The sequence below is a fragment of the Tripterygium wilfordii genome, chromosome 22 (genome assembly GCF_013401445.1).
Source record: "Tripterygium wilfordii isolate XIE 37 chromosome 22, ASM1340144v1, whole genome shotgun sequence".
Classification (NCBI taxonomy): Eukaryota; Viridiplantae; Streptophyta; class Magnoliopsida; order Celastrales; family Celastraceae; genus Tripterygium; species Tripterygium wilfordii.
In genome coordinates this window covers 13,118,545-13,138,108 of record NC_052253.1, presented here as the reverse complement: position 1 = coordinate 13,138,108, position 19,564 = coordinate 13,118,545, and the positions used below count along the sequence as shown (strand labels likewise).

Here is a 19,564-nt window from a genome sequence, read left to right as displayed (position 1 = left end):
GTGTTGTAACAAGCTTTTATCTTTCGGGGACCAAAATAGGTATTTACTCTAGTGTCTTTTGAGAATATTTGCCTCAAGGCAGCATTTCAAAGATTATTAGATGTTTCTACACTAATATGTTGAAAGTCTATGAATTTGATGCAGACTTTTTTGACGGGCTCAGAGTGATAATTGATGTGGACTATGTTGACAGTTCGAGATTTATGCTCACTCAAAAAAATTAAAAAAAAAATTGAAGAGCAACTTTTCTGATGGCCCATAGATGATTAATGTGAACCGTGCTGGCAGTTTGAGATTTACGCGCATTAAAAAAATAAAAATAAAAATAAAAATTGGAGTTCACGAGCATCACGCAGTTTGGCTTCTAGTTGACAAAAATACTGGAAACGCATAAGCTGCTATCTTCCAAGTCATCTATGTAAAAACAACCTATGTGTATTGCAATTACTTCTTCATTTTCAATGTCACCAAAAGAAAAAAGATTCCAAGGTAACTGACTATGTCTAAGAGAAAAATCAGTTAAGATATAGGATTGCCAGCCAAAGACTGCCAGATTACAGAGCTTTAGTAAGCAAAAGATAAGGTGTTGTCAAGAATGCTTGAACTCAACTACCCTTTTGTTCAGTAGCAATAAGGGAGATCGATTTCTAATATTCAGTTCAATCTTATGGTAACCTCTCCCTGATTTTCATCTACCATTTACATCATACCAGTTGGAATGCACATGGCAAACTTAAAGATGTAGCCTGCGCCACTGCGTTTTGGTTTGAACCGCAGATTTCTGGTCATGAAGTTTTGTATTGTACAGAATCATGTGTCACAACGATTTAGGAATTGTATTATGTATGGATACACTTGCTCCGCAGCCTGCATTTTGTTTGGAAAAAAAGAAGATAAAACGCATCACAACAGATAACAGTACAGGTATCATGGATAAAGAATGTTAATAAGCCTTACAAATTTTGTTTAGGGAAAAAATATGCATACCAATCGACCTCCGACCAAATCATAGTGAGCATAATGCGGACCACCAGATTCTCCAAATACTTTGTAGGTAACCAAATCCTCAGGAATAAGCTTAGCAGTTTCTGGTCCATTCATATCATTTTAGTAGCAAGAATTGTATACTCAATAAGTCAAGATTGTAGACATACGTCTGATCGAGACATACCTTCAACAGCTTCAGGTGGGCATATTAGATCTTGGTCTCCTGCAAGTGCTAAAACAGGCACTTTGATTTCCTGTAAATGATCCTTATAAAGGAATTTACCACTCCTATCACGCAACCCACCTCGAAAAGCCGTTGTCAGTTGCAAAAGTAGTTTAGCGGGTATTGTACCTGCGAATTATATCAAATGTTTATGTAACAATGCAGTTTCTAAATACGAGATCAAGAATGCCAATTAACTAACGAATAGCATATCCAAAAACAACAACAACAAATCAGCTGAAAGGAAAAGAATGCTATGAGCTAGCCATGATGTAATTATTGTTGTAAAACAATAGGAAACAAGTGAGGAATACCTCAATCTATAGATACTACTATATTGTCCCAACAGTTATTTACATGGATGAAACATGAACATGAATTCCACACCATCATCGAAGCACTAGTCAGTTCATTTGTTCTAATATTGCCTTAAATTTGTCCATCCCCATGCTACTACTAGAATACTCGGCCTCACATATACCGCAACCGAAATGCTTGACAATTAACTGCTGCAAAATCTTGCAAGGAATGCCTAAAAAGATAGTCATCGGAGCAAGCCGAAATCAAGTTCCAAACTACCTTTCCGATGCCTTAATATCACTAATCTGCCGAATTGATTGCTCCAACGGAATTTGTCTTATAACTTCATATATATTATAACAATAGACCACAGTTCTCACTATTTTATTCACTCTACAAAAAGGTACTACTGCATTGTGTGTTTTTTTCCCCCCTTTTTTCCCTTTTTTCTCTTTCTTCCTTTTCCATATTCTCTTTGCATTACGCTCTACAGCTCTAGCCTCTAGGAGTTGTCCTCAAGTTGGTAAATGATGATGAAGATGGAGTTATTGCTTGAACTTAAAAGTACTTGCTACAGAAACTTATCAGGCAAAAATTGGACTTCAAAACTATAAAACTGACATTTCATTTCAACATGAAAAGCATGTCTATACTCACAGAAGTTGTTCAAGACAAGCTTTTTCAACATTTCAGGATGCATCATGTCCTCGGCAGAAATCAGCTGATTAAGCCATGAGAGCACATAAGGAGGACGAGACGAAAGAGGATAAGCAGCGGCCAATAACGTCCCTAAAGGAACAACAGGGACATTCAGAGCTTGAGCGGGATCTGCCTGCATGAGAATTTTTTACATTAAATGTCTGATGAAGATCATTCCCGTGAAATATTCAGGTAAACTATGAAATGAAACTGAATCTCCACTTACAAGGGGCAAGAGCAATTTGAGTGTTGATTTTGAAGATGTGTAGTCAAGTGAGGATGCCAAAGTAACTATAGCCGCAAGTTCAGGGTCGCTACCTTCAGAACCTTATAAGAGGAGATAAAAATATTAGATAAAGCGAAATTTCTTGTTAGAAGAAACATAAAATAAAAAAGAAAAATCAGACAGGAGAGAAAGGGAGAAACAGAGAACCACTTTCAATAAGCAACAAAATGATACTCGTAAGACATAAAGAATGAGACTCTGCAATGGCCAATCAGTGTCAATATCACAAAATAAAGGAATCAGGTCACCGCTGTGTAGTTTGCCCATCCCCATCCTGCAGTGGCAGAACCGCAGAGGTCTTGCATGCTATGTTGTGTGCTTATATATTGACAATGGATGGCCTTCAGTGGAGAGGCCATCTGCTTGCTAAGAAGTATTTTTCATTGGGTGATAACCAATTCTTTTGATAACTAACAATTAGAAGGATAAAAAACAGGTGAAGAATTCCAGGACTAAAAGGCTAAGCAATTGATTGGATTAATTGAATAACTATTAATTGCTACTACTGCATCCTTCCAACTTAGTGAAAAGGGCATGCTATAGGGTTAAAGACAAGAAACTGAAAATACAAGTAGTTGCTTTATTTCACAGGAACTAAACAGGAATAGTCACGCCACAAACAAAAACACTACTGCACTGACAGTAAGCTTACTTTCATAAAAAGGAATAACAAAGGAAAAATAATTTTAAAGTTTGGAAAAGGATAAACTAGAAAAAGCAGAAGACCAAGCAAGTCTACCTGAGCTCTTGGCTGTTGCAATAATATGACATAAAAGTTAAATGAGCATATCTTACCACATCTTGAGAGCATTGCATAAAGCAAGATACCTCCCATGGAGTGCCCAATTGCCAGCAACTTACCATCCTTGGGCTTGCTTTGAGCCTTTATATATTTCATCTGCAGTCGAAAAAAATAAGAAAATGAATTTAACTAGTGAAGAAAGAAAACTTATACAACCATCAAAAATGATATTAATGTACTAATTGAGAAAGTAAACCATGAAGAACAAAACCAAAACAAGCAAACAACTTATCAAAACATAGCCCTTGCCTAGCAGGCAAGGTTTGCGGACTAAAGCGTGGGCCCAAGGGTTTACCAAGTGCACACTCGAAGGGTAGTGACTATGGGTTTACCCATGTCATAAACGAAAAAAATAAGAAGAAGATAAAATGTCACCTCACCGCAGCAGGAACATCCTCTTCTAAGTAATGATCGAAATCCCAGTCGTACTTCACAATCAAGTCAAGCTGTTTCTGGAAATCTTCTATGGTAGAATAAAAACGCTCTTGCAAGTCAAACAGCTGAGGTGAGACAGATCGTTGACCTTCCTCAATAACATTTACAAGTCTCTCACTCAAATCCCGGAATTGGCCACCAATAGCTGAGTTTTGTCTTGTTTCCAACAATCTTAGAAGCCCCTCTCGGATCTCATTAAAACGCTCAGATAATTGAGAATCTCCTATAAGTTTTGATATTTGGTCCAATAATTTGACAGAAATAGTCTTTGATTGACCTTCACTGAGAAAGCCCGAGAGTGTTTCTGACAAGCGCATAAAAGTTTCTGTCAATTTTGCCACCAACTTTGATTCATCCCAAACTGTTGCAATTCCTGTTGGATCATCTTTTATCACAGACATCATATTTTCTGACACATGACTCTGAGAATCAGTTGGCTGTTTTTTAACAGACACAACCCCATTGTTGGCAATCCTAGTTTTACTATCTTCAGCACTCCAAGAATCAGTTGGCTGCTCCTTTGCAGACACAGCTCCATTGGTTGCATTCTCAGTTGCACTCTCAGCAGCTTCTTCCATATGCTTAGAAACTATATTGACCGACTGCTCAATCTCTTTTATGCTTGATCCCCATACACTCAACCCAGCACCCCGAACTTCAAGAACCCATGTGTCATATCCCTGGCCAGCCATGTAACGTGCAAATGAAGACTGCAAATATACGACATGGTAAATGGTTAAGGAATGAGGAGTATCCTGACATAGAATCCAACGAAATTCACCAGAGAAAGAATGAAGGACAGAAAAATGGTCTAAAGCTTTCAAGCCTACATCACATGGTCGAGAATTAAGTGATTGTGTTCCTAAACTGCATGCCAGGATAAAATGATAAACTAATCAGAAAAGCCATTGTTTGCAAAATAATTACATAAATCCATCACATTACGCTCAGAGCGAAAATCGATTTTCACTTCTAGCTGGGGTTAAAATTCGTGGATTTTCTTTTCCGAATACACTGTCGGAATTGTGTCTAACCTTCCCCCACAACCCACGCCACCATAATACAATCTGCAACAAACTTTACGTGATCTGGATATTATTTCACAAGCTGCGCCCATTAGCACTGCCTGACAACTTGTGCCATAAGACGAAAAGGTACATTACCAAGTAACCATCAAAAAAATATCTAATAAAACCCATTTGATACATAATTACACACTGCTGTAAATGTATTTGTCCAAGTTTTATGAAGAGCAAGACTGGATTATGCATCTTTGTCTCACATCACCTTCATCACGTCTTTTCCCTTTTTAAGTTCAAAGGGTATGCAATCCTATCAATAGTAGTGTATAGAAGCAACCATCTCTTTCAATTGAGTATGGAAGTTAAAACTCCAAAATTGCAAAGAAAAGTAAACACGGAAATTGACAAGTTAAGACTGATTTAGAATTTCATTACATCAATAAGGTATAAAAGGTCTTACCCCAGGAGCTAGATCATATCCTATTGCATTGGTCCCAACTCCCGACAATAGCAACAGTGGGTGATTCCGAGGAGGCGCCTGTTAATCAACGTTTGAAGTTATTATAATTTTTTTTAAAAAAAAAAAAAAAACAAAACGAGAGTGAATCTCATCGGCGGACGACCTGAGGGGAGGGATTATAGCGCCAGAGGGCAAGTCGCCAATCAGAATTAGCCACGGAAACATAGTGAAGCTCATCAGCAGTGCAAACCGGCGGTTTCTCTGGAAGCTTAACGGCGGGTTCACTGGCGCCGGTGGAGAACGCTCTTAGCCTGAATGACGTCGCACGCTGATATACGGATAGAAGCAGGGAAGACCGACGGGCGCCGGAGATTAGAAGGTTGGGGTTGAGATAGCGGATTGGCATTTGAAGACCAGGACGGACATCGATTGATGACATAGGTGATAAAGCGTTTTCTCGATGCCGGTTCGTCTTCTGGGGCTTGTTTGTCGATATTGCTTGGAATGGATGGCTTCTTTGCTTTTTTGGTTCGGTGGGTCTCTGGTCTTGCGACAGGCAGACATGTTTGCAAGGAAGGGTATAATGGGCTAATGGGCTCAGCCCTGAGATTGTTGGGCTACAATCTTAGGCCTTGATTGAGATAAACATCAATGCCCACAGGCCCGCAGTCGCTTCTCGCACAAACCTTCCACGACAACCAAAGAATTTCACAAGTTTGGTCACGTTCAAAATTGTCTCCTGTCTCGTCCATCGAGAGAGTCAAGCAATTCGAAACTATCAAATGGGACCGTTGTACTCTATTTATTATTATTACATTTCTAACTTGTATTTTAGCTTTCCGTAGAACTTTTCGTACGAATATGATGTCCAAAGACCAAGTTTTAATTTGAAATTGGATAAAAATTTGAAAAGTTCCTTCTACAAACTATCAAAATAAATCATTATACTCTATTTATTGTTCAAAATTGTCTTCGATCTTGATGACGTATTAGGATCGTTCAAAACCATCATCAAGATGACGTATCAGGAGATAAGACTAACCGTCGGTCTTGATGATGTATCAAGAGATAAGACTAACATCAGATATTATCTTCGGTGCCGATAAGGATGCTCTGCACAGAAGCTAGGGGTTCCGACGATGTGCTCATGCAGGAAAAAAAAAAAAAAAGTGTCGTCGTTGGCAGAAAGTAATGGCTGGCGCTGCAGCTTTAGAAGACAGCGGCAAGTAAGAGTTCAACAAAACAACGTGCTGCCACAAACCAAAACCTCGTAGTCTCATACGATTATTACATAGTTTAGGCAGTAATTGGTAGGTTTCAGTGAGATTAAACACACATGAGAATCTAGTGTGCTGTCACTGCAGAGACACATCACATGAGAATCAGTGACAAAGATAAATAAACTTGTCTTTTCTTGTGCATTGTTGCTGTTTGGACTTATAACCCGTAGTAAGGAGTGTTAGGTCACTGACTGCAAAAGATTATATTCCTATTGCTTTGTCGACAACTAAAACAAAGCTTAGATATGTAGGAAGTGAAGCAAATTAGAAAGCAGCAGCGGCCATCTATTTTTGAATGAGAGATACAAGGATATAGACAAAAAGAGATACCAGAGCAAACAATCCCTCGCTAAACTTTCCGTATATTTGTGCCCAGTCGTACATTCTGTTCACATTGAAGGATGAATATGAATAAGTAACAGGGAATAAAATGAAATTTCCAGAGGTTCTTACACTACATAGATATGCATAGTTGGGAGAGCTGGTGGGTGGGAAATTGCTTTTCTGGGTATGGAGGAAGTGTTTTTTTTTCGGCAGCTAATGATGAGAAAGCATAATTGACTCAAAAACCAGCCTCAACAGAGCAGATGGCAAGATGCAGAAGAGTCTTCAAGGTCTATGTCAATAAACAAGAATATCATAGATAGTAAAAAAATGAACATTCAGGTAGAGAGCTTCTTCTGGGAAAAATCCAATCTCCCAAGTAACAATGATCTCAACCCCAAACACAGTCTTTTGCAGACTTGTAGGCCACACAGATCAAACATTTTTCCAGGAACCCTATAAAACAAACACCTTAATCAAATATATAATTCAAACAAAATTGCCAATTACATAAAAATTTATTCAGTAATGGATAACTGAACTGCACAAGCGCACAATATGAGTTTTGAGCTTTCACAGTATACTCTTTGACCACTTTCCTTTCCTATGACAACAGCAACAAAAAAACATGAGACAGCAAAACATAGTTTCCTTATTATCTACCACAAATACATAACACAAACCAATACCAATATAAAGTAAACCCTTTCCTCAAAATTGTTCTTTCTTGACAGATTTACTGTGCTTGTGTAGTTCTAATCTGCTGCTTGATGTTCTCTGTGGGAACCTGAAGAGAAACATCTGGCAATGCTACACCGGATGCAGTAGTCATGGTTTGGTACTGAGAAGGCATTGAGGGTGCTAAACGCTGAGTGTAGTATACATGGGGGTGAGCTGGATTTGTGTATTCATAGACAAAATTTGCAGTTGCAGTAGAAGGGGGGGCACCGGACTGCGAAGGATGATGAATCTGGGAGTAACCAACAAACTGCTGCTGATGTTGACTTGAAGGCACTTGAAGCAATGGTGTTCCACCTGCAGTTGCTGTTCTATACACGTTGGAAGCAGTCATTTCCGGCTTAGCAGTAAGAGGAGCATTTCTCACGAGATTGTATCCTGGTGAAGGAGCCACAACTGTAGGATTTGGGGGCGTTTGGGAGCAGCTCGAAGGTATAGTATTGGGGGCATCACTGTTACTAGATTGCTGCACAGGCAAATTGTAACCCTGGGGTTGTTGTCGAGCGGGCATATAGTACATTGGGAATTGATGATCAAGCTGATGTTGTTGTTGCAGGTGTTGTGGCTGGGAAGGGTACAAAGGATAATATCCAGAGATCGGTACTGTTCCAGTTGGGTGTTGTTGAATGTAATGAGTACCAGCATGAATGAATTGTTGTGGTGGTGGTGGTTGTTGTTGCAGCTGCTGCTCGGATTGGGATTGCAACACATAACCAGAATCTTGAAACTGTTGTTGTAATTGGACCCAATTGTTTGGATCAGAGACGTTCATTTTTGTATCAACAGGGGTAGCAGGAAACCTGTTAACTCCAGTGGGGACTTGAACAATTTGGTCTTGATAAGTGACTGGTTTTGGGCGAGCTATTGCATTTGTTAAACTACTATCACTGAAAAATTATGACAAGAACCAATAATTCATTTCAGATTACAATCATTTCTCCATAAATAACACAAACACAATAATCTAAACCCAGATGAAAATGTGTCTAAAATAAAGTAGAAAATGAGCACGAAAGAAAAGGAGATTAAAATGGTACCTTGAAACTGAATCTGGGGAAGCCAAATCAAGGCCACCGCTTGACTTCTGTTGTGACTGTGGAAGCAAAGTCTGCTGATGCTGCTGTTGTGACTGTGGTGTCAGTGGTTTCCGATAGCCAACCGGCACGCCATCATGGTCCGATCTCTCATCATCGGAGATCACCCGATTGGAATAGTCCCCAGCAACAACCCCCGAGCTCACGGGCATACCAGGCACTGCAATTGTCACTGGCATAGGAGGCGGAGGAGCCGAGGAAAAAACCACAAAACCCTCATCCTGCTTTTGTCCCGCACCAAAACCCATGTGCACAAATTGCTCCTCAATCCCTACAACCTTCTGCTCCTGCTCAATTTTAAAACCACCACGGTCCTCCACATGCACCCTAATTGGGGGCAAATTCGCCAACGAAGGCGATGACAATGTAGACCCAAAAGACGATGTGGTCTCTAACATGGGCGAATCTGGTACTGAGTGTACTTCCTGTCCTTGAATCTGCTTCACATTCTTCTGTGAACCCTCCGTATCTCCCACGAGATTATTCCCATTTGGAGCATCATCATCTAGACCCAGTAGGCTATTCACCGAGGCCGAATCATAGAATCCCCTGTTTAACAACCCAGCCCCGTTCAACGCATTCAAGAACCAGTCCTCAGATTTGGCATGATTTTCCAGAAGCGGCCCAATCGACTGTGACGAATCGGGCTTCAAAGGGAACAGGAAAAGCCTCAATTGAGATGGTATTGAAGAACTCCCGGATGTCCGATCATACTCATCGATCATGTTCTCCAAATCCTCATCGGTTGCGACGGATACGAGAGAGTCCAGGTCTTCACTCGGGAGCTGGTACTTTAGAGTAAACGGCCGATCGTTAAGGAGAGTCCGGGAGAGGCGTGAAGAAAGGGACGCGAGGGTCGTGTGGCGGTCCGCGACAACGATTCGGGTATCTCCGCCGACGTAGCAGAGCGACTTGTCATGCGGGCGGGGCACGATATGGCCGCCGTAGCTGCACATGAGTCTAAGCTTCGTGATGACGGCTCCACCGGCGGCGGGAGCTGGTGGGTCATCCCAGGAGTCTGTGTTGCGTGAACGTGGGGAAGAGTCAATCGATTCAGTATAGGTGGGCGCGTTTAGTTGGGTGGGTATGTTGGTGGTGGTGACGACGGCGGCTGGTGTAGTGGTAAGAGGTGGAGCCGCTGGTGGAGGAGGTGGTGGTGGGTCCATGTGGAGTGAGTTGGAAGAAAAATGGGGTTTTTTGGCGTCAGAGAAGAGAGAAAACAGCGGGTAAGCGTAGTTGGAGTGGATGATCTTATAGTTACTCCACGCATGGTCTGCTCCAGTTGTCTAGTCTTTCGATTTTCAAAATTTTATAAAAAAAAATTAATTTTTTTATCCTAATTAATTCAGTTTTGGTTAATTAGTTATGTATTTCACTAATTATGTTAGTTTTTTTTCTTTCCTTTCTCTTTTAGAAAAGAAAGAAAACGAGTTGAAATTAAGCTATTGACTACAGATATGGGAGAGTGCACTATGTCAAAAATCTGCACCCCTTACATACCAACAATAATATCCGTTTTGGGTTATCCGATTTTCATAATCTTGTGGATACGTCAAGCCCACACGATTTTATTTATTCTTAGTTCAGTTACTATAGCCTAAAATCCAACTCATTGAAACTCAATTATCATACGTCAAAACCCAACTCACTAGGATAACATAATTAATCAGACAAATCTTGACATCAATTAGGAAAAGTGAATAGGCAAGATAGGCAAGGCATAGCTTGTTTTGGAATGAATTGAATATGCACGTATACTAATCCTTCTACATTAGCGGCATTGATTACTGTGTAAAAACCCAAAATGGGAAAGCATAAATCAAGGGATTATAGTACGCATTTCATTTCCCAAAAACGGAAACAACATGAAAACACGTTTGGGTAGAGTCACAAAAAGGAAGTATTAGCTAAACGTGATATACTCCACTTTTTCTTATCTAAATCAGGGACTAATGAGGGGTTGTTGGGTCATTTCCATAAATAGAATCTGTTTTTCGGTAACTTATGAACAGTGAAAAATAAGTTATAAATATGTGAAGGGTTTAGTGAAAGTTATAATCGACGCTAGTTTATAAGTTGTGTAAAATCTCTTTCTGGTTGTAATTTTTAAGTTATATTAAGTTTATTTAATTCTAAATATAATTACAAATTATAAATATAACTTATTACTAAATTTAATTTAAAGTCTTAATTACATAAATTATTTTATATAAATAAAATTTAAAAATTTCAATCTCTCCACCATTAGAGGACAAAAGTAATATTCCTAGGATGCTTTTATTTACGATGGGATTCCTAAGATAAGGTGTTGATGATAATGATGTGATATAAAAAAACATCTTTTTACTTGGAATTATTCGCAACAACCCATCAACCATCATTCGTTTAAAAAAAAATGATACCACTCCGATTGAAAATTTGAAATTCCAAATTCAAAGAGTGACGAAATCACATTTTGGCCAATTCAAATTCAATCGCCCAGGACCCATTCAGCCTTCAAAATTCAAGGCTTTTATCCAAACAAACAGCTGAGAACATCCTCATCAAATACCCACATAGACATCGAATAAAGTTGGTGTGAAAAAAATCACTTCATAAAATTACAGGTTCTGGAACACTTATAAATAGCCATATATGATAGAAACTATGAAGAAGAACAATGCGCTTCCAGCTTACCATCTTAGACTGCATGCTTTTCCTACCGCGTGACTTCCATCACTTGCTTAGAACATCTAGGTCGATCAACAACACATCCATTTCTCTAGCCATGCCTGCCACCCAAAATATTAATTGATAAGCAACAAGAAATTTCCGAGCACCATTCAAACCTCACTGTCCCATGAACAAAAAATATTTGCAAGTGATATGAATGAGCGACAGAAGCAATAAAGGATTAATGTTGGCTCCAGTGAGAACCATTCAATTCCCAGCCCTTTTTGGCTCTATTCATCAGCCTATCATTAAAAGCACCCCACGCCTGAGCACCTCCCCAATGCCTGAACAAAGCACATATATACCCCACAAGAACAACTCTAGTTCACAAGGATCCCGAAATGGGCGGCGTCGGAGACAAACAGGATGCAAGCAAACTCTACCCCATATACTATGTGGCGAGGCAGTTTCCAAGAATCGAACCTGCGACCTCTAGAGCTGGACCAATGCCAAAAAATTCTTAAAAAGGACTGAATTAACGCACCTTATATATCTGCTCATCAAACCCAGTTTCCAACACCTTAATCAAGATTTATCTCCATTAAAGGACTGGCCCAGGTATTTATATTTTCTAATTTTCTACCATTCTGGATAGTTCTCATAATCAGTTTCAGAAGCCCTCTAGAAAGTAGAGCTCAGTTTAAAAGGGCAATCATCTCTGATTGGGAAACATAGTAATTATACAAAACTTTGGGGTCGCTACTCGCTACATGAATCCATAATAGAAAAACTTGGAATCCACCATGTGGATTCTCATATGGCACTAGGCATGCCAAGAATATGCTAAAGTAAACGGGAAAGTGATAGAATGTTCACACACATACATAATTAGCAAAAGTGATGTGATTCTATGAATCATAAATTTGATTTGACAAAAAAGGAATGACCCAATTATATGATGTCCAACGCATTTCAACAAATAAATAGCTTCTCCATCTCCATATGGATCTAGGAGCAGACAAAAAACAATGAAAAAAGCAAAATGAAACCAACATAAGCTTCCCAAAGTAACTTAGCAGGTTTAGAACAGAAGGATAAAGTAGATCGAAGTTATCAGTTGCATGCTACATCCACTATGTACAAAGCATAAACAATGGGAGCCCAATCATGAATTACCTTTGTATACTGACTTCAATCATCATCTTCACGATGGTGTTTCCTGCTTCTCTTCCCTGACCTTTCTTTGTTCCTTCCAACCCGCGAGTCATCGGAGCCACTTGCATCAGAATCGGAATGTGACAAAGCCCTTCTCCTGTAATCACCTGCCACATCTGAAGAGCGATTACTTCTCCGTCTCCTCCTTTCCTTCCTACTCTTCCTCCTACGGTACCGACGCTCTTCCTCTTCCTCTGAGGACTCATCCCTTTTTCTCCTCTTCTCCCCCCTCCTCTTTCTCCTTCCTGCATCCTCGTCCTCTGAAGTGCTAGCATCCCTTTTCTTACTCCTCCTTTTCTTTGACCTTCCTCTTTTCCTCCCCTTTCCAGAATCTAAATCTGACTCATCTTCATCTGATTTCTCCTTCTTCCTCGAGGAATTGCCCTTACTACTACCCTTCTTTCCATACCTCTTAGCAATAATCCTCTCAATCTCTGAATCCACATCCGAATCTGAGGAATCACTCTCCTCATCTTCCTCCTCACTCTCTGGTGCACTCTGAAGCTCTTTTTTCCCATTCACCTTACCAACACTTCCCCTCGCTTTATCCAACCCAGACAAGGCTTGCACTTGAATGCCTTCAGGGTCTTTGTCCTGATTCTCATCCTTGACACTCAAAAAATTCCTACATTGATATGTCAGGTGCCCAACACGGCAACACTTTTTACAAGCACCACGAGGCTCATCAGCATTCGAACCAGTTATACGCGCAAGGGCAAGGAGTCCCTGAAAGCTAGCGTACGCGTTCTCACCCTCTGGCTCAGCGTTTGAAGGCATTTGGTTGGCTGATTTTGAGTCATCTTTGTTGGGTGCATACGGGTCATAACCAATTGCACTCTGCCATATGCCATGGGTTTGCAGCGCTGCACTACTATGCACCCTATTGTTCGCAGGCATGCGAACCCTTCCTGCTGTAGCTGGCATCTTGAGCTGCAAAAATCAAACTGATAATTCAGATTAAGAATATACATTTTTAAAAAAGAAACTGATGTAAATAAAATTACCACGAGCATCCAAATCAAGAGGGATAATATACATAAAGAATTCCCAATCTCCATTCAAACAGAAACTCAAACTGCAAAATTACCAAGGGTCCAACACAAGAATACAAATAGGGCAGGATTGCAGGTAGATATGAAACAAAATTTGAATGGAAAGCAGATATACATTAATGTAGAAACGAGAAAGCAATATATGTATAATAATTTTTCAGTAGCATGCCATGCAATTTGACATCACAAATTCATCAGGTTCGGACAATATATACTGGTTTACTCAATAGAAACGTGTGTTCTAAACTTCTAATTAACTTACGAGATCACTTTTGCTTGATAATGCATAAGTATGAGGTGGGCAACTAATAGATACAAGAAACAAGGTGAAATTCGCCAAGTAAAGCTTTGCTCAACTAAATTCAAATCCTGAATGATACAATTATACATCAGGTCTCTTTACTCAATTAACTGACCTATCAACATTCAAATATATGAAAGATCCTGCCCCCTGCATCTTCCTCATAAAGAGGGACTAAGGATTGAATGATAAAATCCACTTCTCGTCCATTGTTAAAGCCATAATTATATCTCATCCAAACATCCAAATTGAATTGATAATTCATAAAGTCCTTTTTGAAACATAAACAAACTTACTCATCCCAAATTAATTTTATGTGAAAAAATCCACTTCTCTTCCATTGTTACATCCATAATTATATCTCATCCAAACATCCAAATTGAATTGATAATTCATAAAGTCCTTGTTCAAACATAAACAAATTTACTCATCCCAAATTAATTTTCTGTGAAGCATGATCATATAAGCCCAACCAAAAGACATACATAGCTAAGTCCCTACAATCATGGTTGCTAGTATCGGAAATTCTTACTTTCGTGCGTATCGTGTAGCTATATCGCGCAATATCAAAAATCGTTCGATAACATTCTTGCATCGCAATTGGATGTATATTGGATAAATAACCGAATCGTGCGATACTTACATAGATCTATAGAAAAATCACCCAAATATGAAAACGAATTCAACATACCTGTCTTGTATGGACTGAAACTGTTCTTCTGGATGTGGATTAGGGTTATAATTCCCGTGTATGTCACAAAGAAGATGAAAGACTGGAGAGAGATGGAAGATATGTATTCGCAGAGAAGGAGAACGCGTGATAAAGGATGAAGAAGTCGGTGGGAATCCGAGATTTCACGAACAAAGTGGATAGAACCACCAAATACGACTGGGGATTTGCGTTTTGTGTTTTGCTTGATTTTCTCTCCCCAATTTATCTATTTTAAAACCCTAGCCAGCTAAGACAACGATAGAGAGGAGATTAGATTAGACCCGATTCTAACTTCTAAGGACAATTTTGGAATAAAAATATTAATAAGGAGGACGGTCAATAGGGGTGTTAAAAAATTTAAAAACCGAACTTATTCACCAAATCGACCATAACCGATCGTTTACACCCTCGTTGTCAGCCTCTCACATTTTATTTATTTAGTGAAGAGTTCGAGTTTTGTACCTTTTGCTTTCCGTTTAAATAGAGGAGGGGAAAACTTCTCCAAAAACAATTATTTTAAATAGGCTAATGTAAATTTTGATCATTAAAAGAGTTATCAATTTTCTTCTCAGTCACGAATGTTTACACGTTTCAACTTGAGAATCTAAAATTGAAAATTATTCCAATATACACAAACAGATTTCTCACTATTCAGACATGTTTCTTATATTGATTTTTATGTCACATCAATAATTTATCTATCCGAATAGTTGAAATCTACCCGAGTATGCATATTGGAATAATTTTCAAGTTTGGGTTCTCAAGTTGGAACGTTTGATAACCGAGTTAAACCTGATCTACTCTTTCAGTGACAAAAAATTGCTTTACCCCACCCAAAAACTGCATTACATGGAACTTATGTCTCAAATGTGAAAAGCAAAATACACCTCAAAACAACACAGAGTAGCTAATTAGACTTTCTCAACCCAAAACAATGATCATACCAGTTGAAAATGATGAAGACAAACTGATAATACCCAAAATAATGTATAGAAAGGTCAAAAGTTACATTATCCATAATATTTCAGAAGATAAAGATTTTGGAGTCCTGCTCAAGGAAGAAATCGCAATCTATGCTCCACCTGCAAGTGACATGGAACAAAATCCCACTGTGAGATACTGAAATGTAAGCATTATGTGTCAAGAAATGAACACCAACATGCACTTACCAGATGACCATTAGGAACTGTGCTGTTTCAGACCAAATCCGAGTTCAGCCATTCCAAGTATTGATCCATCTCCTCTGAATCTAAATTCTTGTTGTTGTTGCCACCTTCTTCTATATATTTCAGAATATCAGAGTAATTGTCAAGGGACTGATGCTGCTGATGCTGATGTTGATATTCCTGCCCGGCTGACGGACCGGCTGGAACGTTGATAGCTGATAAGTCTTTGTTCTCCTCAGTGAAGTTTATCAGATACTTCTCTGCAATTGAGGGTTTATTTGGGGAGACATGTCCAGGCATAGCATCCAGTCCTTGAGTTGGAATTAGCAGTTGGTTTCCCAACGTGACATTTCCGGGTATAGCATCCATTCCTTGCATTGGCAATGGTACTAGGTTTCTTGAAGAGACATTAGCAGACATAATATCCAGTCCTTGAAATGGCAACGCCAGTTGGTTTTGATTTAGTGCATTAATGTAGGAGGAAGCCAACTGCAGCCTTTCGTTAAAACTGGTCGGTAAGTCGGGAAACGTATACTTATGCATTGCTGAACTCATAGGAGAAGAAATACACAGAGACAGTTAATCCATCAAATCCATAAAAATAGAACTTCAAGATTGATACATAAATAATAAGAACAGATTTAACACCAGTCTTACCGACTGGTTTTTGCTGCGACTGTGTTATGTTACCTCCAAGGTTGAAACCTCCCTGGCTCTGCTCATGTGCCTGTACATTGGTCATCTCTCGGACTTGTTGAAATCCACTTATGTTTAAGCTGGATGATTTAGGTCCTGTTGGGGAGGTGGGGGTGGCAGTGTTGCCAATTTGCCTTACTTGATTTTTGTATTTCTGAAAAGATTCAATGCTTGCTATTCACTGATCTGATACAGCCAGACTAACATAGGCAAAGTTTACATACTAAGAATCCAAAGATTTGACAGAAAAAGAACCTGAAGGTGGCTTGCGACTTGGCGATGAGTCAAATTAGGGGCATTCATCGTCTCTAGTATTGTTTTCGGAACAGCTTCTGCTCAAAATGGAACAGAAACATGAAAAATCAAGAGATTAGAGCTTACAATGATAGTAATTAATTCTGCAACTGTTAAGATTATTTTGTGAGTAAGAGCATTACTGTCATCTCCCAGTAAGCTCACAGCTTCTGTGAATTTCAAGTGCAGTTCTTTCGTCCAAAGGACGCGATTCTTTTTTTCTCCAGCGATGATCATAATCTTGTCTCTCATTTCTTTCTCCGCGTTCTCCTTCGCTAATTCATTCATGGAAATAATCTGCTCCCCCTCCATTCCAAATTCTCTGTCTTTGTTTATCAGTTCAATGCCAAAGTTTTGTGTTTCTTTTGGCTTGTCATTGTCCTCAATCAGTCTCACTCCTTCTTCAACTTGCTTCGATTTCCCTTTTGGATCATTAGGCACCAGAAGGTCTCCACTTCCATTATATGTCTCTGCAACTCTAATTTTCTTATTCTGATATTCATTGCCTCTCATGATCTGGACTTCCTCTTCATACACCTTCCTCTTCCCCGTCGGTTCATCAGCTAATTCTTGATGGCCAGCTCCACAATCTAATACTTCCACATTTTCCACCTGTGTCTCCTTATTCTTCGGCTTTCGACCTCTCTTTTTCGGAACCTTAGCTGAACCACTAGGCTCTTCCAACTTTAGTTTTTTAGGTTTCCTTCCAGGCTTCCCCCTTTCAGCTCCTACACTGTTTGATTCTTCCAATTTTGTTAAGTTTCTTTTCCTCCTGTACACATGCTGCCATAGATGCCTAAGCTCATCCAAACACACTGGTTTCTCATAAAAATATGATGCCCCTTCTTCTAACCCTTTTAGAGCCATTTTAGCATGGTCACTGGTTGTGGTCACTGCATGATATACATATAATTATGTATATATCAGTATTGATTATGGAGATGAATGACTATATTTCAACTTTTAATTGTTCTTGAAGCTTACAGATAACAGGAATGTTCTTCTTAAGCATGATTCGGATAAATTCGAGGATGTTCATATCGATCATATGAACGTTAGCCATGACAAGGTTGAATGATCTTTCTCTTTCAGCTTCAATCATGGACAATGCAACAGATCCCAGTTCAGTGGTGGTGACTGAAAGAAAGAAAAAAAGAAAAGAAACATGTTGTGAACAATCTAAATAGAGAAGGAAAATGTGAAATTTTTTGACATTGAATTATTTGCATGTAAAAGTAGTATGATGAATGATACTGGTTTTATATGTTTGAGACCTTAGTTCTAAAATTAGGGTTCAAAATTTGATATGGTACAATGAAACGATGTTGAAAAGTCTTTTATAATCAATTAAGGTGGTGAGAAAAATTCAATAATATAGTTATGATAAAGTATGTATTAAGTTGCATTAAAAAGTACTTCGATAAATTTTACGAGGCAAAGATTTTTGGGAATGTAAAATAAAGCGGATTTTTATGAATTCAAAATCTAGTTAAAGTAATTCCCGCGTCTTAACACAACCAACGATTTTTGGGATTTAAACTAGCGCGGATGTTTACGAATTCAAAATCAAATTAAAGTAATTCCCGCGTCCTAAAACACAACCAACGATTTCTTGAATTTAAACTAATGCATGTTAACGAATTCAAAAATTCAAAAGTATAATTTAAGTAATTCTCATGTCCTAAAATACAACCAACAAATTTTCAAAATTTAAACTAGCATGGATGTTTACGAATTCAAAATCTAATTCAAATAATTCCCACGTCCTAAAACACAACCAATTGATATGATGTAAAGTGTTGACTCTTCGACGGATACTTTATATATAGTCAACCCATCACAAAATTTAGAGCTCCAAAATGTAAGTTCATGGCGCGGATGTTTATGAATTTGAAATCTAATTAAAGTAGTCTCCGCGCAACCAATGGATATGACACAAAACTGTTTACTCTTTCAATTGGATAGCAATTACACCATCACCAAATTTAGAGATCAAACAAATACTACATTTGCATGAGTATATTCCAAAAATGAAATTTTATTTTATTGCTTATAATCTTAATCTTTCACCAATAAAATGACCTTTATTCAAACAAGATCCAGAGGCTTAAAAGTCTTAATCTTTCACCAATAAAATGGACAAGCAACATATATATATATATATATATATATATACATATTCTCTCAACAATCAAAGATGTGTAAATCTAGCGTTCACCCATTAAGCCGTTGATTGGCTTGGCACAAACAATACATGCATATACGTACATATATATGTATATATATTGTTTATATATGTATCGATCCATACATATATAAGCAATTTAAGTAGATGGAGAAGTTTTCATATACCTTTGAATGCGAGTTGTTCGAGCATATCTGCTATGTTGATCAGAGACATCGTGTCATGATCAACCACAAGAACCTCAAGACCTCGAACGAAGGAAGGGATACACTCACCCAAACCTTCCATTACCCAAGAAATGGAAGAAGAAAGAGATTGGTAGAGAAATAGCAGATGATGATTAAGATTGATATTAGTGAAACCAATTATATATATATATATATATATATATAAAGGTTTTTTTGGTCAAATGGGATAGGTAGATGAGTCAAAGACAATTAAAGAGAAAACTGAAAAAATAATAAAAGAAAATGACAAAAGATATTGAGATTTGATTGCTAGAGCAAAATAACCTTAGAGCGAAAGAGAGAGAGCGAGCATATATAATGTAAGCATAAAATGGACGAGACTCTCGGGATAGAGATCCTAGCAGTTGTTATCCCACTTATATGAGTTGGACGCACATGTGAATTCGTGAGCTT

The 19,564-nt window shown here is 38.6% G+C and overlaps 4 protein-coding genes across 7 annotated transcripts; all 4 read right to left on the bottom strand.

Annotated features, from left to right (window-relative positions):
* Nucleotides 1-419: 419 nt before the first annotated feature.
* LOC119991732 lies at nt 420-5,801 on the bottom strand. 2 transcript variants are annotated; one of them, XM_038838156.1, is made up of 10 exons: nt 5,378-5,768; nt 5,215-5,292; nt 3,678-4,442; nt 3,291-3,393; nt 2,436-2,536; nt 2,168-2,342; nt 1,292-1,339; nt 1,172-1,210; nt 988-1,088; nt 420-867 (listed from the first exon to the last, which is right to left on the bottom strand). In XM_038838156.1, exons 1-10 carry the CDS (start codon nt 5,651-5,653, stop codon nt 811-813), a joined length of 1,743 nt encoding a protein of 580 aa, XP_038694084.1. In that variant the 5' UTR covers nt 5,654-5,768; the 3' UTR covers nt 420-810. The 2 variants fall into 2 exon arrangements, with proteins under 2 accessions (XP_038694084.1, XP_038694085.1); XM_038838157.1 differs by having other exon boundaries at nt 1,172-1,339; nt 5,378-5,801.
* A 1,476-nt stretch (nt 5,802-7,277) lies between these two features.
* On the bottom strand, nt 7,278-9,897 carry LOC119991607. The gene is made up of 2 exons (XM_038837958.1): nt 8,594-9,897; nt 7,278-8,443 (listed from the first exon to the last, which is right to left on the bottom strand). Exons 1-2 carry the CDS (start codon nt 9,814-9,816, stop codon nt 7,555-7,557), a joined length of 2,112 nt encoding a protein of 703 aa, XP_038693886.1. The 5' UTR covers nt 9,817-9,897; the 3' UTR covers nt 7,278-7,554.
* A 1,315-nt stretch (nt 9,898-11,212) lies between these two features.
* On the bottom strand, nt 11,213-14,829 carry LOC119992070 (CAX-interacting protein 4-like). 2 transcript variants are annotated; one of them, XM_038838684.1, is made up of 3 exons: nt 14,562-14,829; nt 12,479-13,461; nt 11,213-11,421 (listed from the first exon to the last, which is right to left on the bottom strand). In XM_038838684.1, the coding sequence occupies exon 2, from the start codon at nt 13,439-13,441 to the stop codon at nt 12,494-12,496; it is 948 nt and encodes a 315-aa protein (XP_038694612.1). In that variant the 5' UTR covers nt 13,442-13,461; nt 14,562-14,829; the 3' UTR covers nt 11,213-11,421; nt 12,479-12,493. The 2 variants fall into 2 exon arrangements, with proteins under 2 accessions (XP_038694612.1, XP_038694610.1); XM_038838682.1 differs by having other exon boundaries at nt 12,479-13,447; nt 14,562-14,826.
* Nucleotides 14,830-15,540: 711 nt separating this feature from the next.
* On the bottom strand, nt 15,541-17,865 carry LOC119990310 (two-component response regulator ORR23-like). 2 transcript variants are annotated; one of them, XM_038836157.1, is made up of 6 exons: nt 17,723-17,865; nt 16,882-17,631; nt 16,700-16,776; nt 16,406-16,598; nt 15,752-16,293; nt 15,541-15,664 (listed from the first exon to the last, which is right to left on the bottom strand). In XM_038836157.1, exons 1-5 carry the CDS (start codon nt 17,838-17,840, stop codon nt 15,779-15,781), a joined length of 1,653 nt encoding a protein of 550 aa, XP_038692085.1. In that variant the 5' UTR covers nt 17,841-17,865; the 3' UTR covers nt 15,541-15,664; nt 15,752-15,778. The 2 variants fall into 2 exon arrangements, with proteins under 2 accessions (XP_038692085.1, XP_038692087.1); XM_038836159.1 differs by having other exon boundaries at nt 16,439-16,598.
* Between the last annotated feature and the right edge of the window lie 1,699 nt (nt 17,866-19,564).

Excerpts from the sequence above, each read along its gene's own strand:
- LOC119991732 (XM_038838157.1), bottom strand. The coding sequence starts at position 5,653 with ATGTCATCAATCGATGTCCGTCCTGGTCTTCAAATGCCAATCCGCTAT. Across the intron at positions 2,537-3,290 it reads TGCAATGCTCTCAAGATGTG|GTTCTGAAGGTAGCGACCCT; the intron begins GTAAGATATGCT and ends TCCTCTTATAAG. Across the intron at positions 1,340-2,167 it reads GCTTGTCTTGAACAACTTCT|GTACAATACCCGCTAAACTA; the intron begins GTGAGTATAGAC and ends TATAATTCGCAG.
- LOC119992070 (XM_038838684.1), bottom strand. The coding sequence starts at position 13,441 with ATGCCAGCTACAGCAGGAAGGGTTCGCATGCCTGCGAACAATAGGGTG.
- LOC119991607 (XM_038837958.1), bottom strand. The coding sequence starts at position 9,816 with ATGGACCCACCACCACCTCCTCCACCAGCGGCTCCACCTCTTACCACT. Across the intron at positions 8,444-8,593 it reads TCCCCAGATTCAGTTTCAAG|TGATAGTAGTTTAACAAATG; the intron begins GTACCATTTTAA and ends ATAATTTTTCAG.
- LOC119990310 (XM_038836157.1), bottom strand. The coding sequence starts at position 17,840 with ATGATTGAAGCTGAAAGAGAAAGATCATTCAACCTTGTCATGGCTAAC. Across the intron at positions 17,632-17,722 it reads GAAGAACATTCCTGTTATCT|TGACCACAACCAGTGACCAT; the intron begins GTAAGCTTCAAG and ends TATATCATGCAG. Across the intron at positions 16,294-16,405 it reads GTCGCAGCAAAAACCAGTCG|CAATGCATAAGTATACGTTT; the intron begins GTAAGACTGGTG and ends CTATGAGTTCAG.